The sequence below is a fragment of the Megalobrama amblycephala genome, linkage group LG1 (assembly GCF_018812025.1).
Source record: "Megalobrama amblycephala isolate DHTTF-2021 linkage group LG1, ASM1881202v1, whole genome shotgun sequence".
NCBI lineage: Eukaryota > Metazoa > Chordata > Actinopteri > Cypriniformes > Xenocyprididae > Megalobrama > Megalobrama amblycephala.
In genome coordinates this window covers 9,869,592-9,886,719 of record NC_063044.1, presented here as the reverse complement: position 1 = coordinate 9,886,719, position 17,128 = coordinate 9,869,592, and the positions used below count along the sequence as shown (strand labels likewise).

General features: G+C 36.9%; 2 protein-coding genes across 5 annotated transcripts in view; one reads left to right on the top strand and one right to left on the bottom strand.

Annotated features, from left to right (window-relative positions):
- LOC125280859 (gastrula zinc finger protein XlCGF57.1-like) overlaps window positions 1–17,128 on the bottom strand; it is a 1,316,469-nt gene that overhangs the window by 22,093 nt on the left and 1,277,248 nt on the right. Inside the window, exons 1-3 of one of the 3 annotated variants that reach the window (XM_048151744.1) lie at window positions 14,642–14,770; window positions 13,398–14,107; window positions 13,148–13,227 (exon numbers count right to left, since the gene is read on the bottom strand). The exons of 1 other annotated variant lie outside the window; for it this stretch is intronic. The gene's annotated coding sequence lies outside the window, so the exon portion shown is untranslated. Of the gene's footprint in view, window positions 1–13,147; window positions 13,228–13,397; window positions 14,108–14,641; window positions 14,771–17,128 lie in introns of those variants that run through there. One more of the 3 variants, XM_048151753.1, reaches the window with a different exon arrangement.
- The window catches only part of LOC125242956 (verrucotoxin subunit beta-like), a 33,679-nt gene continuing 18,080 nt past the window's right edge, over window positions 1,530–17,128 (top strand). For both annotated transcript variants that reach the window (XR_007178952.1, XM_048152105.1), the window contains exons 1-4: window positions 1,530–1,692; window positions 1,914–2,010; window positions 14,665–14,757; window positions 14,921–16,634. Coding sequence is in view for 1 of the 2 variants with exons in the window: in XM_048152105.1 (XP_048008062.1) it covers window positions 1,531–1,692; window positions 1,914–2,010; window positions 14,665–14,757; window positions 14,921–16,599 (2,031 nt within the window). In the remaining variant the exon portion in view is untranslated. The remainder of the gene's footprint in view (window positions 1,693–1,913; window positions 2,011–14,664; window positions 14,758–14,920; window positions 16,635–17,128) is intronic.

The window sequence follows — 17,128 nt, the reverse complement described above, 5'->3', positions numbered from 1 at the left end:
CTTCTACTAAATACTGAGCAAAGGGTCTGAATACTTAGGACCATGTGATATTTCAGTTTTTCTTTTTTAATAAATCTGCAAAAATGTCAACAATTCTGTGTTTTTCTGTCAATATGGGGTGCTGTGTGTACATTAATGAGGAAAAAATGAACTTAAATGATTTTAGCAAATGGCTGCAATATAACAAAGAGTGAAAAATTTAAGGGGGTCTGAATACTTTCCGTAGCCACTGTAATAGGTGACGATGTGCACTAAGTAGGTTAGGTAAATAATATTATTGTGGCATAGTTTTGCTGAATACAGTGTATTCAGATTTTAGCTATGAAAATGTAACAAGTAACAGAAATAAACACAAATGTCCTTGTACTCCACAGTGCAGTTTGGACAATGAGGCGGAGCGACACGGGTTTTTTTTTTTTTTTTTTTACATTTGTGCTTTGACTAAACCTGTCCACAGCCCAGTACAAGTTTGTCACTACAATTTAAAGCCTAGGATACACCCTAGAGTGAAAACAGACTGGACGACTACTCAGTGGAGAATTGAGTTCCATACCAAAAGACTCAGAGGGAGCAGGAGTGATAACAATAGAATTAAATGTTGAACTGTTGTTTTTAGTTTGGGTTCATGGTTAAATTAAGAAGCTGTTTTTCTCTGTACATGTTTGAAAAAGGTACAACAATGCTGTGATGCTGTGCTGTATGTTCGAGCGGTATCATTTTTTCCACTCAATGTCTTTTACTTATTTTTATATCTGCTTTTCTTCAAAGGAATCTTTGAGAGCATCAAGAGCTATGTTAATACCATAACTCATCCGGTGAGGTATGTTTCCAGCATGATGTTTTTGCAAATGCATGTACTTGTCAGCTGTTTTATTTAAGCGTCCAACCATGTATGTGTCAGCATTTCTGAGGAGAATATATGCTGCACTATTCTGTTCTGCTTTGTACTTAAATACAATCATTATCGGTAACCTGTGTCATGTGGATCATTTATGACACACTATAGGCTACAAGTGGATAATAAGAATCTAGGGTTGTCTTTGTTGTGGTCAATTAAACTTGAAAAATAAGCTTTTCTTGCAGACCTCATTGCATTATTTAGCATTTTCAGATCAGTCTTATAGATTCAATGGTGAACTGTAAGCTTTGTGAGCTTCCATTGCCTTTCTGCTCTCCTGGAGTCTCTTCTTAATTTTACGATGGATGTACTATTTCTCCATGGGGCTTTAATTGTCCCAGAGACAGTCTTTGTTTTTAAAGGAGCAACAAAGTTAATACATTCAGAGCAGCTGAGACTAAAATTCTCAACAAAAGTGCCTGAGGAGGGAGAGATGACATGAGCTCCATGAATTTAGCAGCCAAATCAGCAGCGAGATAGCGCTTATTGACATTTCTCTTATCACTCACTTCTGGTACATACTGAAATCTCAACAAATACACAGTAGTGGTCAGATATGGCAACATGTACAATCTGTGGGTGTTTGACGGTTAAGCCACATGAGATCACCAGATCATACGAGAACTCAGGTAATGGTGACAGGTTTTGACAGGCGTCTCCTTCACATTGACATTCAAACAGGTCTCCTTGTTGACGATTCCAAGATGTCGGCACTTTTGATGTACCTGAAGCAGCCGAGCTGCATCTACTGTGCATATCTATGGTTGGCAACCCTAGCTGTGGTGAATGCACAGGTAAGTGCTCTTCTTCAGACAAAATGCAGCAGTGTAACCAGATGTACTTCATTAAGAAATAAGGATTATAAAAATCTTTGTGGAATTTTTTTATCTAAAATAAATAAATAAATGAATATATATATATATATATATATATATATATATATATATATATATATATATATATATATATATATTTATTTATTTATTTATTTATTTAATTATTCCTTCATAAATAGGAAGTGTTACAACCCAAACCTGATGAGGTTCAGATTTTAAATGAAGACAGCGGAGGACTTTATTTCTTAGCAGACCAAGGAAACACAAAATATCCAGGTAAGATTGAAATGTTGTTACTAAATGTACAGATTATAAATCATTAGAAGGAACTTTACAATGCTCTGGAGGTTGAATCACACAAAGTGGAAACAATGCAGCCACCACTGGAATCTAAATCCATGAATACATAGATCTGTTATGTTAGGAAAGGTAAAACATCAGGACATGAAATTGAAATTCTAATGAATGTGAAAATTTATTAGTTCATTGATGATTCAGGATTTTGCATCGTCGCCAAAAAATTATAGCCTAATTAGTTTGTTTAATTTAATGAAATATCAATCTTATCAGGGCTAAATTTGCCTATATGCTTTAGCTAGAATTCCACTAGCATAATAATGATGATGATGATGATAATAATAATAATAATAATAATAATAATAATAGAGGCTACTTCGTCATAACATTGAAGTAGGCTATTATTGATAACAGCCAGGCTATCTTCCTAGGATCAGCCTAACATTAGTGATTGACCGATACTGATTTTTTTATAACCGATACCGATTATTTGCATGTTTATGTACCTGATAACCGATATGCAGAACCGATATTTATTTACTGTTATACTTCTGTTTTTGACAATTATTACAACACAAATGAGCTGGAATATATAACATTGTCAGGAAAGTAACAAACAAAACAGCATACATCATTGCATTTTCCAACTAGTGTTGGAATTAATTATTAATTATTATGTTTTGTCGGTCTAGATCATGAAATGCTTTCTGACAAAGTGCTGTAACTTATCTATGCATTTACACAAAACTATAAATTGGACTACTCAACCGCGATCGCGTGTGGAGATAATAAATAATTTCCACAGAGCTGCATTTATTTAGATTTGTATGAACTAAATAATGGTTATGTAGTAAATCAAATGATTATATAATCTAGGGTGTTTAAACAAGATAATCTTGTCAAAAATTTCATGCAGTGGCCGTGCTTGAGGCTTCCTGATCATCAACCCATTCAGGTGCTGAGCAATATGAACGAACTTTTTTTTCCGAGACTATATAAAGTTAAACAGCACTTGTCAGTTGGCATTTTATGATCTAAATTTAGTCTAACGTTAAATCATGAAATGCCAACTGACAAAGTGCTGTTTGACTATAACTTAATCAACCGCGATCGCGCATGGAGATAATAAATAATTAATTTCCACAAAGCGGTAGGCTATATTTTGTGTATTAGCGAAATAATTGTTATGTAGTAAATGATAATATAATCTAGGGTGTTTAAACAAGATAATCTTGTCAAAAGTTTCATTCAGTGGCCGTGCTTAAGCCTCCTGATCATCCGTCAGTTGCTAAGCAATATGAACGAACTTTTTCTTCTAGACTAATGGTGAGCAAATACAACAGATAGAGAATTAAATTCAGCGCTTTTATTTTCAACATGCACTCATGTCTGTTTTATTTAATTCATGTAAAGTTACGTCTTTATTGGGGCAGGACATGACGAATTACACTACGTGACTCAATGAGTTCGTCTCAATTGTTTAGAAACAAGCTGCATAAATTAACTATATCAGGAATTTGTCTCAGATATCATTTGTGCATGTCTGTTATGTTAAACAAAGTTGATTAATTAAAGCAAACCAAGTAGAACATATACTTTACCTGTGCACTGAGTTGTTGTTGACTGATCTCCTCAGACGCCCGGGCTGCAATGGCGGAAATCTCAAAACGGCCACAAGATGGCGCCGTAAATCGGCGAATCCGATATTACAAAACCGATACCCGATTATGGAAAAATGCTTAAATATCGGGAAAAATATCGGTAAACAGATACATCGGTCGATCACTACCTAACATACCTGGAACATTACCAGGTGCAACACAATCTCCTGGCACCGCATATCTATAGCACAAGTTCATGCTTTTATTACTCTTATATGCAAAAGTAATTAAAAATGTACCCATTGGGTAGGATTGGTTAGCTGTGTAGCATATGTATCATATGCACACAAGAAGTGCGTATCATATACAAGGATTGCATGCACATAAAAGTGTATAAAGAGCATGCAAAATGAAATCAAAAACTTGTGCTATATGCAGTGCCAGGAGATTGGGCTCTCAGAATCAGAGTCAGTGTCAGATGAACTGTCAAAAGACATCACTATCTGAACCTGCTCCTCCATCAGACACAGAATCATTAGGGCTAAAACATCTGTGGCATGCAATTTCTTTCTTGCAATAGCATATAAAAACAACTAGAAAAAAAATTGCTAGGCAACAGTGACACGCATCTTCAAAGGTGGGAAAAAGTGGCAAGCGCTGAATGATACAATATCTGTAATGTGTATACGGTCAATTTGACCATTATGGCCATAGAAAATGGTACAAATACTCAGAACTCTTCTGTGTTTTTACATTTAAATAAAATAAAATTTTTAGAATAAAACATGCACACTTTTAAGAAAAGTCAGGGTACTATAGCTAAATGGGTTTTATTTCAACAAAGTTATTACATTGCAAAATTTAGAAACGGTCAAAATGACTTCCTTAGTAGTTCTATTGTTAAAGGGGGGGGGTCTAATGCTATTTCATGCATTCTGACTTATTTAGTGTGAAAAGATCTGTGACCCGACTACTTTGAAAATCATGCAGTCGAACTCGGCATAACTGCATCAAATGTCTGTGTTTTGTTGCCAATTGGCGCGCAAGTGCATATGATGTAAACAACACAAACGTTTTTGTTACCTTTTTATTTATAATTATGTCACAGCTTGCAGACTATCTCTACACAAAAGCTGCACGCGCTCGTGACTCTTTAGCACTGCCTATGGCAGGCACGCCTCCAGGAGCTCGGCTTTTTTCGGAAAGACAGCGTGTCTATCTTTTATAAATATGATTAAACTAAAGACATTTTTGGGAGATATGAAAGATGCAATACTACTCTACAGGTACTCAAGATTAACATGAGAAACCATGTGTGTTACCTACCCTTTAAGAAGTTAAAGTCATGTTAGGACGAAATATAATTAATTAATGTGTTGCATTATTTGTTATATAATCCATATATAAAATTTGCTTTCATCTTAAATACCTCTTGTACATTTAAACAATAAGAAAAGCTGCGTTAGCTGCAAGGTTTCTCTGAATAACACAGATACATGTACAGCTGGCTAATGAGAGCTCTGTAATCTGAGTCTGAATAAAAGGTTTTTATAGGGGGATTCCGGTGACGTCATCAATCTGAATGGCAGCTTAAACAGCAGCTCCTCCAGGAAAACCACTTATTTGTCCATTAAATTATCAGATAAAAAAAAATTGATTCTGTTTAGCGAAGCTAACACTAGCCTTCAACAAGTGATGTGGCAAGTTTAACAAAAGTTCTGGAGGAGATAAGGGACTTTCACAAAGACACAAAACTACTAAACAAGATTATCTCGAAACTGTCTCAGGTTACGACTTTTACCTTGGAAAGAGTTCACCATACACTGGCTCCTGCAAACGGTCCGTGTACTTTTGTGTCCATTCCTTTTTCGTTTTTTAGCCACGTCAAGAAAAACAAAAAAAGAACAGTTGTTGTATTTTTAAATGCTATGGTGAATATTAAAATTTAAATTAAAACCGAATACACAAATTTAATGTACACAAAATAAATGTTTACTTTTTTCAGATTTTTGCTTATTACATTTTGCATCTTTATAAACCAAAATTAAAAAGGACAGATTAAAGTCGAAGAAATTAAGAAACACGTTAAGCATTTTCCTAGAAAATAAAACAGTTATGAAGAAAACGCTGAATGCATTAAGACACTGATATTAGGCCCGTGTACTTTTGCGTCCATTTGTTTTTACTTTTTAAACCAGAAATGAAATATGGAAAATGCGGTTTCTTTGTTTTTTATTTTAACACTGATGAATAGAATTAGCAGATACAAGGTAATTTTCCTTAAGCAAGATTATTATTTTGTTGAAAATAATATAAATGATATACAACTTAAAACTGTCAACTGTAAAAATGCTAAATTTAATTGACAGTGTTTCTCGTCATACACACAGACGCTAAAACGCCCTCTAGTGCCTTTTCCTCTGGCGTCAATAGAATGACTGCCTAAATGACATTGATTAATCTTCATTCGTTAAATTACTGTTATTATTTTTACATTTATATTTTAACCTAAACATTACATTTCTAAACATTATAGCCTCTTGTTTAGCGCTCTAACATTTTCAAGTTCCTGCTTGTGGTCTCAATTCCGTTATTTTGCTTTTTACTGTTTTATATGAATAAAGGCCAAAACGACATCTAGATTACTGTGACTTTTTCGTCTGGCTCTGTTAGGTGTTTTATATTGAGAAATTGTTTTGGATTAGGAGTCACTTTATAGGCTATAGCATATGCTATGCTGTTCAAATTGAAAATATACCAACATTTGTTATGATGACAAAATTATACCCAACTATGTAAATTTCATGAAGACAAAATTCCTACCCTTTGCCTCAGTGGAGGTTTGACATGAAATATTTCTCAATTCTCATTGAAAGCAATGCATTATGGCCGCATCGCTGGGACAATGCTTTACGTGGCTTAATCCTATTAAAACAACAACCAGAGAGAAACTATTTTCTCGCACATTTTCTTGTCATCAACAGCATCTAAGGCTAAGACAACAGCAATGTAAACAAAGTGGAAGGACAATATTTTTATGTTTAATAGCGTTTATAACAGTTTTCTATAAGTGGAAAACGCTAAACGTTGAAAGTGTGTTGCCTTCATATTCGGCCTGACCTGCTTGTCTTTATATTTTTATTGGTCATTTAATATGGTCTGTGTACTTTTGCGTCCATTCCTTTTTCGTTTTTTAACCACGTCAAGAAAAACAAAAAACGAACGGTTGTATTTTTAAATGCTACGTTGAATACCAAAATTTAAATTAAAACCGAATACACAAATTTAATGTGCACAAAATAAATATTGACTTCTTTTCAGATTTTTGTTTATTACGTTTTGCAGCTTTATAAACAAAAATTACAAAAGGACAAATTAAAGTGGAAAACGCTGATCGTTGAAAGCGCGTTGCCTTCATATTCAGCCTGACCTGCTTGTCTGCATATATCTTTATTGGTCATTTAATATCAGTGTCTTAATGCATTAAGCGTTTTCTTATAGTGTTTTCTCATAGTTTCCCATGCATTAAGCGTTTTCTCATAGTGGGCTGCTTATAAGGTGTAGTGAATTTGCTCCTCCAATATCACTAGTAGGCTACATTAAGCCACATTAAGTGCTTATTTTTCATGGTGAGCGCTTAGAATGTCCCGCTTCGCTGGATGAGTTTGCCCTCGTGAGTGAGAATGGGGTGGAAATCAAGTCAATTATTATCATGTTTCAGAGACTGGCTCTCGAAAGTGTGGGAGAAACAACAATTTTACAAAAGAAAACTTGTAAATTGACATTTCTTCGACTTTAATTTGTCCTTTTGTAATTTTTGTTTATAAAGCTGCAAAACGTAATAAACAAAAATCTGAAAAGAAGTCAATATTTATTTTGTGCACATTAAATTTGTGTATTCGGTTTTAATTTAAATTTTGGTATTCAACGTAGCATTTAAAAATACAACCGTTCGTTTTTTGTTTTTCTTGACATGGTTAAAAAACGAAAAAGGAATGGACGCAAAAGTACACGGACCATATTAAATGACCAATAAAAATATAAAGACAAGCAGGTCAGGCCGAATATGAAGGCAACGCACTTTCAACGTTTAGCGTTTTCCACTTATAGAAAACTGTTATAAACGCTATTAAACATAAAAATATTGTCCTTCCACTTTGTTTACACTGCCGTTGTCTTAGCCTTAGATGCTGTTGATGACAAGAAAATGTGCAAGAAAATAGTTTCTCCCTGGTTGTTGTCACAGTTCCCTCGTTTCCTGGACTCCATCTCCCATAATTCCTCCTGTTTCCACTCCTGCACTCACTTCCTTGTCATCTCCCCATCATCACTCATCACCTGCACCTGGCCATCATCATCTGCACACCCTTTATAATGGACTCACTCCCTGCACTCCTTGTCTGATCTATTGTTTGCATATGTGCGTTTGTTGCTTTTGTTCTCCTTCGTTCATTAAAGTACCCGTTATTGTGGAAGTCCGTGCATCTCTGCAGTACCCACACGTAACAGTTGTTGTTTTAGTAGGATTAAGCCACGTGAAGCATAATGTCCCAGCGACGTGGCCGTAACGCATTGCTTTCAATGAGAATTGAGAAATATTTCATGTCAAACCTCCACTGAGGCAAAGGGTATGGGAATTTTGTCTTCATGAAAATTACATTTTGCCATCATAACAAATGTTGGTATATTTTCGATTTGAACAGCATAGCATATGCTATAGCCTATAAAGTGACTCCTAATCCCAAACAATTTCTCAAAATAAAACACCTAACAGAGCCAGACAAAAAAGTCACAGTAATTTAGATGTCGCTTTATTCATATAAAACAAAGTAAAAAGCAAAATGACGGGATTGAGACCACAACCGGGAACTCGATCATGTTAGAGCGCTAAACAAGAGGCTATAAGGTTTAGAAATGTAATGTTTAGGTTAAAATATAAATGTAAAAATAATAATAATTTAACGAATGAAAATTAATCAATGTCATTTAGGCAGGCTCTTGAAGCGAGTCATTCTATTGACACCAGAGGATAAGGCACTAGAGGGCGCTTTAGCATCTGTGTGTATGATGCAAAACACTGGAAATTAAATTGAGCTTTTTTACATATTAAACAAGTTGTATATCATTTATATTATTTTTAACAAAATGATAATCTTGCATAAGGAAAATTACCTTGTATCTGCTAATTCTATTCATCAGTGTTAAAATGAAAAACAAAGAAACCGCATTTTCCATATTTCATTTCTGGTTTAAAAAAGGAAAAACGAATGGACGCAAAAGTACACGGGCTGCAAACCCTAATCAGAACAGGCCTAGATGGATACCCCGTTGAATTTTACAAGGCCTTCTGGCCTGAAATTGAGTCTTTGTTTATGCCCATGCTTGCAGATTTTGTGCAAAATGGAACTCTTCCTGAAACGATGAGGACAGCTATAATATTACTAATACATAAGAAAGACGAAGACGCTGCTGAATGTGCCTCTTTACGTCCAATTTCATTGCTCCCTGTCGACTTTAAAAAAAATTAATTGCTCAGTGGCTAGAAGATTTAATGCCCCAGCTTATCAACCCAGACCAATATGGTTTTATAAAGGCATAAAATGCTTCTGACAATATTCATAGATTATTGAATGTAATTGACACACTTGACCCTGCACAATAGACCAGCATTAGTAATATCTTTGGATGCAGAAAAAGCATTTGACAGGGTCGAGTGGTCCTATCTTTTCTCAGTACTGAAGAAATTTAACTTTGGTGATAGATGCATTGGGTGGATAGTGGGTGTATAGTGACCCACAGGCACACATACGTGTAAATGGTAATCTTTCAGAGAAATTTGGCCTACATAGGGGCTGTCAGCAGGGATGCCCCCTATTCCCCATTCCTATTTAATTTAGCTATCGAACTGCTTGCAGAAGCCATACGGACCAGTAAAGATATTACTGGAGTCGACATTGGAAGGATAAAAAACAAAATTTCTTTGTATGCGGACAATATCATTTTATACTTATCAAACCCAGAAAATACAGTCCCAATAGTTGCTAGACCTAATAAATAAATTTGGGAAGATATCAGGCTATAAAATTAACTTAACTAAGTCTAACGCTTTTTCTTTGAACATGTCAATTTCTAATAAGCTAAAGAGGGTTTCGCCCTTTACTTGGGCTCTGACTGGACTCAGATATCTTGTAGTGAATGTAATCAAATAATAAATCAAAGATTTATTTCATTTAAACTACCCCCCGCTTCTTAAAAAGATTAAGGAAGATTTGCAGTATTGGAACCTACTTCCTATCTCACTTCTTGGAAGAATCAATACGATAAAAATGAATATACTTCCACGACTTAGTTTTTTATTTCAATCATTACCCTGCTATCTTAATAAAGAGTTTTTAAAGTCTCTAAATAAATTAATAAGCTCATTTATTTCAAACAATTCAACACTTATAATATCCTTTAAAACATGAACTAGAACTAAAGAAAAAGGTGGACTGGGTCTTCCTGACATTCAACTGAATTACTGGGCCTCTCAGACAAAGGTCTGATTAGCTGGATACATGATCGCAGAACTGCTCACTGGACAGATACCGAAGAAGACCTTTGCTCTCCTATGCCTCTGACCTCTTTACTTTTTATTAATAACATAAATGCACTACATTCAGTGACAATAACTTATGTTGTTTATAATATACTAAGAGCCTGGCAAAATGTAAAGCGGTTTTGTGGATCCTTTGTTAAAATTACTTGTCTAGCTCCCCTACCGCCTGCTCTTGGAAAATCCTTGTTTTTAAGTGGCCACTAGAGACCGCTAGAGGTAATTCATTCACACTCAGGTCATTCATGTGACTGGGTTTGAGGTTGTGAGCCCAGGAACCTGTATAGTCAATCAGCAGTTTCACTCATCGGTAGTGATGGGAAACCGAGGCTTTCTGAAGCATTTGAGGCTTTCATCAAATTGTGCCGAAAAATGGTTCATTACTCGAAGCTTTTAACACAGTGTGCATTAGCGACATCTGGTGGTCAGAATTATTTTCTTCACCATATCTTAATCATTGCGGAGCAGATGCAGTTTGAAAAAGCACGTGACCAAAGCTTTGGAAGTCCGTGACAGAATCACTTTTGTCTTGAATCAGTTCTATCAAATCTGATGTAATCTCATCTAAATTAATTTGTGACAATGAGACCACCACTAGTGTCATGTGTAGCCTGGTCAACGGATTCACATTGATCAATAATTTAAAATATACAATTATGTGATCAACTGACGTGAGTAGTTAAAAAAATATATTTTGAGTGAGCTGTTTAACCCTTATGTTATGTTCAGGGTCTCTGAGACCCTAGCAATAAAACATGATTAAATGCATTTTCCTTTATGCAACTGGAGTGCCATTTTTTTCAAATCAGCTGTCTCGACTTTCCGATACTGCATGATGTTCAAAGCTTCAAACGTCATCAATCACGTGGTATTGTCATTTCGATACAAACATCGGTACAGTGTGTGATACAATAGTGCTTTGAAAACTGCGTCGGAGCATCGGAGCCTCTGTATCAACCGTCCCATCACTACTCATCAGATTTCTTTCATCTCAGAAGCTCAGTGACATATGTACATGGCGGAATTTGTTGGCGGAATAGCTGAACACACCGATTCAACTGAGGAGTGCAACGAGTGATGTTTTGCTGAAATTACCTGTTAAGTGGCCAGTCAATCTTTCAGTCGTCTGCGTTGGATGCAGGCTTTCAAATAGCTCCGCGTGATGAGTCAGTTAATATATATGTGTGTGTATTGGCACGATTGTTCAATTAATTAGCCAATTTCGTTCATCATTATAAGTAGTAATAGGCTGAATTGAAAATAGGTAGCCTAATTCTAATACACGCAATGACTATTCATCATTACATTTTTATATTTATGTAGCCTACACAATAATATTTTTTTACACTGTAACCCTTTTGTTTTTAATATTTGGCATGTTTGTGTGATTCGTATCCCTGTGTGTAATAAACAAAGTCAACGCGCGCTGTGGACGCGCCCAGAGGCGCAGTTTCCACCAATGCGCTCTAACAAAAAAAATATTGCGCCATTGACTTTAGGCTTTAGACCAGGTTTGAGTTGGTCTATGGCGCAGTCTATTTTCAGCTCCTTAAAATAGCAATAGCAAAAAATAGCAGAGATCGAGTCAACTAGATCATCCATTGTGAAGACATCATCAACACGACAGCCAGTGCCACAGTTCCTCAACAAACTAACCATACCGGCGTGATGAATACGATCCTCAATTGGACACGACCACAACGCAGCCCTGAAGTATCAGCAGAGATCGAGTCGACTAGATCATCCACTGTGAAGGCCTCATCGACACGACAGCCAGTGCCACAGTTCCTCAACAAACCGTCCATACCGGCGTGATGAATACGATCCTCAACTGGATGGAACTGAAATAAATACTTTGAATGTTGCGATCCTATCAGATTTATGATAGCAACCTGATTCGTAACAAAGCACTGTTTGCCAGAGGAGAACTGGCCCCCCCGACTAAGCCTGGTTTCTCCCAAGGTTTTTTTTTCTCCATTTTAACACCTATTTGCCACTTGTTTGCCACCTGATGTCACCTGATGGAGTTTGGGTTCCTTGCCACTGTCGCCTTTGACTTGCTTAGTTGGGGACACTTGACATTTGATATTCAATAGTATTCTTGACATTTATTCAACAGTGCTTTGATCTGCCTGCATTGACACTATTCTTGAAGAGCTGCTGTGCAGCAAAAATTATGTACCAGTTGTCAATGTAAAGCCACTTTGATACAATCTGCATTGTAAAAAGCGCTATATAAATAATGGTGACTTGACTTGACTTGAGTTCACTAACATTACAGCCGATTCTAGGAAACAGTTTGCTTTTCAAAGTTGTTTTGCCAAGTGTAAGGAAAGCAGATGCACACACACACACACACACACACACACTGGGCTGGATTAAAACTAAAACATTTAAAATTGAAAAAAAGTAAAGACAAATTCAGATCTTATGAAGTCTTTAGATGTCTCAACACTTGTGGAGATATGACCCGACCCCCAAACTCTGGATCAACATGCACCAGTGCTAAATTTTTCTATATATCCTAATCATTTGTTAACATATTTTCATAACTTAAATGAGCGTATTGTGTCTGCCTTAAATTAATACATTGTTTAAATTAATAGATTGTTAGCTAACTGTGTGATTTGTATATGTACATTTCTGAAATTACATAACTTGCACAGTCACCTCTGATAACAGTTTACTCCAAATTGTAATGTTGACATGCATTTTCTGTAAAGCTGTTTTGAAACTATACATATTGTAAAAAGCACTATACAAATAAATGTGAATTGAATTGAACAAATTTAAATCAGTATAAGATGTTTTGGAGCCAGAGAATCACCAGAAAGGTTTTGATTAAGTGTCATTCTTAAAACATCTAGCCCAAGCAACTGTAGTTCACCCAAAAATGAAAATTTGATGTTTATCTGCTTACCCCCAGCACATCCAAGATGTAGATGACTTTGTTTCTTCAGTAGAACACAAATGATGATTTTTAACTCCAACCGCTGCCGTCTGTCAGTCAAATAATGCGAGTGAATGGGAACTCTATCAATAAGAGTCGAAAAAACTTGCACAGACAAATCCAAATTAAACCCTGCGGCTCGTGACGACACATTGATGTCCTAAGACACGAAACGATCAATTTGTGCGAGAAACCGAACAGTATTTATAAAATATTTTACCTCTAATACACCACTATGTCCAACTGCGTTCAGCATTCGCTTAGTGAGGTCTGATCGTGCTCTGACATAGCAGTTGGACGATGTATTGTCTGTCCTGACAAGCACATGATGGCCCCTCAGTTCTGGTAGGAAGAACTTCAACACATTGAAGACCGCCATCATCTCCAGGCAATTTATGTGCCATGAGAGCTGATGACTCCTCCAAAGACCCTGAGCTGAGCAGCCTTCCATTACCGCTCCCCAGCCTGTGAGAGAAGCATCCGTCGTCAGAGTGACACGATGACATTGAGCTCCTAACACAGGGCCCTGGGACAGGAACCAATTTTTCTTCCACATGATCAAGGCGTGGAGAAAACCCTGCGTAATCTTGATCATACGAAATGAGTTGCCCCTTGACCTGAGCCACCACTGTAAGGGTCTCATGTACAGCAGGCCAAAAGGATCACGTTGGACGCAGCTGCCATCAGACCATATTCTCTCATCCTTGGCTTGTCCTTGAAAAAAAAAATCGACAAGAGGAAAAATTAATCAATCAGCATCAGCAACTGCCAGTGGTGAATAAAATGTTACACCCCTCTGGCTTCGCCACTGTTGCTTGGCACCATATTGCTCCTTGCATCTTTATTTTATAACGGATTTCTTCTTTTTGGCTTTCCACTGTCATATGGTAGGGGCGCTATTACACATCTTCTGAAAGAGTACTAAATCTCCTGATCAAAACACAGGTGAAAAAGAAGCACAAACAAACAATATCATATGTAAGCAGATGCATATGTACAATTATGCATATGCATATGTACAATCAACATTGAACAGCATATAAATGAAAACTGCTAACATTACTAAATGAAATGTTGACCCAGGACAAGCTATATCTCTGGGGGTGTTGTCTTAGACAAAAATCTTGGTGTAGTCTTTGACAAAAACGTGTCTCAGCTTTTTGCCTAAAATGGTTTTTTTTTTTTTTTTTTTTTATGAAACTTACCCATATTGAAATGTTGATTAAAAAATGCAAAAAGCTATAATAATTTTTTGTTTAAAAGCAGAGACTCTGTTCTTTTGATAAATTGGATGTTCATACAACAAAATATTCTACAGGCCATGAATCTTTTCTGAAAATGATCAAAAATGCTGGTAGTGGCTTTTTTCAGAAACACTGGCAGGGAAAGACTTAAACAGTATTCATTATCATCAGATGTAATTTGGTTAATATATATTATAAATATTGTAAGTATAAATATTACCTTTTATTTGTTATTTACTGCAGCCTTGGCATCACAGCCCATTGAAGTGGCAGCTCTAGGAAGACCTCTGTTTCCTGGTATGCTGTATGACTGCCGCAAGGATACCTTCATTCCAGGTGATTTACCAACCTAAATAAATAAAGAAATAAAAGTTTGTTGTCCTCACTTCACTAAATGCTGCATCACCAATTACCAGTCCTTGCGTAACAACACTATAAAATGTATAGAACAGTACTTCACTTCCTCATACATAACCCTTAAAGCCATTTCTCATTTCAGGTGTTACTCTGTGGAATAAGAAGTCACTGAGTGAAGATCTGGACAGTCGTTCAAAGCTCATGACAGATTTGAAATTCAGTAACTCCGACTCTCTCTCTAGTAAGTCCAGTCTCCTGAATGTAAGTGCTTCGCTGAAGGCCAGCTTATTGGGAGGGCTGGTGGAGGTGGGAGGATCTGCCAAGTTCCTGCGTGACACCAAATCCTCAAACCAACAGTCCAGAGTTACAATGTATTACAAAGAAAGCACCAGATTCGAACAGCTTACTATGACTCAGCTGGGCCAGATCACCTACCCTCAGGTGTTTGACCAGAAAACTGCAACTCATGTGGTTACGGCTGTACTGTATGGAGCTCAGGCCTTCATGGTGTTTGATCGGACATTTTCAGAAGAGGAAAACAAGCAGGAGATTGAGGAAGGACTGAATATCATGGTCAAGAAGATTCCTAAATATTCTATTGAGAGAAAAGGAGCTATAAAGATGACAGATGGTGATAAGAAAGTGGCTGAGAGCATTGCCTGCACATTTTATGGTGACTTCCGCCTTGATCATAACCCCACCACTTACATGAAGGCCCTAGAGGTGTACAAGAAGATCCCCACTATACTGAAGGAGAATCCACAGAATGCAGTTCCAATAAAAGTATGGCTCTATCCTCTTTCTCTACTGGATACAAAAGCAGCACAGTTGGAGAGAGAAATTAGCACAAGTCTGGTTTCCAACGCTCAAGATATAATAGAGGGGCTGGGACAGGCAGAGAGGACATGTAATGACCTCTCAAGAAAACCACTGGTAAATGTTTTCAGAGACATCAAAGACAGGCTGCAATCATTTCAGAGTTCATTCAGCATTTACAAGACAATGCTCCTGAAAGCTGTCAGCAGGGTCTTGCCTGCTATACGAGGAGGAGAGATGGAGCAAAATTCATTGGAAGACATCCTGAAGATCCACTACAGTTCCCCTTTCAATGCTGACAAGCTTAACCAGTGGTTAGATCGTGCAAAGTCTGAACTCAACCTCTTGAGTTCTCACACCAAGCTGCTGGAGGGAATCAAAACTGAAGACTCAAAACATCTCAACATCATCCTCCATAATCCTGATATTGATGTTGTGGTGTGCTTCACCTTCACATCTCTGGAGTATGAAGACCCGTATCTTTCAACCCTGAAGGAGTTTCTGAAATCTGACAAGTTTAAACAGCTAGATGTGGGAACGAAACAGTATTCTAACACGTTAGCATCAGAAGAGTGGTTCAACAATCCTGATGTCATCTCAAAGATGATAGAGAATTTATCTATTTTCAAAAGTTTTTCAGAGGCTTATAAAGATGAAAAGAGATACCGATTCATTATTTCTGCCATCTCCGATCCATCCAGTCCAGGCTCCTCCATCTATCTGTATGAAAAAGGGCAGTTGACAAACAGACAGTTCCAGCCCGTGTCGAAGCCTCCCCCACCAGAAGTGAAGGAGGTCCTGGAGCACAGTGTGTACCTGAAACTGCAAAAGTCCCCGACTGGAGAAACTGTGCAGTACAGAGTGGAGTACCAGCAGGTGAAAGCAGCTGAGGAACAGTGGCTTGTCATAAACACACCTGATAAAGACTTTAATCTGACTAAGTTGGAGTTTGGAACGCAGTACTTGATCCGCTACAGGATTGTGGGTAAAAGTGAAGTGAAGTGAAGCCAGTGACACTATCGGACCCATAACAACTTTAGGTAAGTGCCATACCTGCATATTTTTTGATTTATCTTTATCTTTTATCACTCTCATGTAGTTCAACATCCGTAAGACCTTAGTTCATCTTAGGAACACAAATTAAGATAATTTTGTTGAAATCTGATGGCTCAGTGAGGCCTCCATAGACAGCAATGACATTTCCTCTCTCAAGATCCATTAATGTACTAAAAACATATTTAAATCACTTCATGTGAGTACAGTGGTTCAATATTAATATTATAAAGTGACAAGAATATTTTTTGTGCACCAAAAAAAAAAAAAAAAAAAAAAAAAAAGACATATAGTGATGGCCGATTTCAAAACACTGCTTCAGCACGCTTCAGAGCGTTATGAATCTTTGGTGTCAAATCATGATTCGGATCGCATGTCAAACCGCCAAACTGCTGTAATCACGTGACTTTGGCGCTCCAAACCACTGATTCGACACACTGATTCATTATGCTCCGAAGCTTCCAGAAGCAGAGTGTCGGCC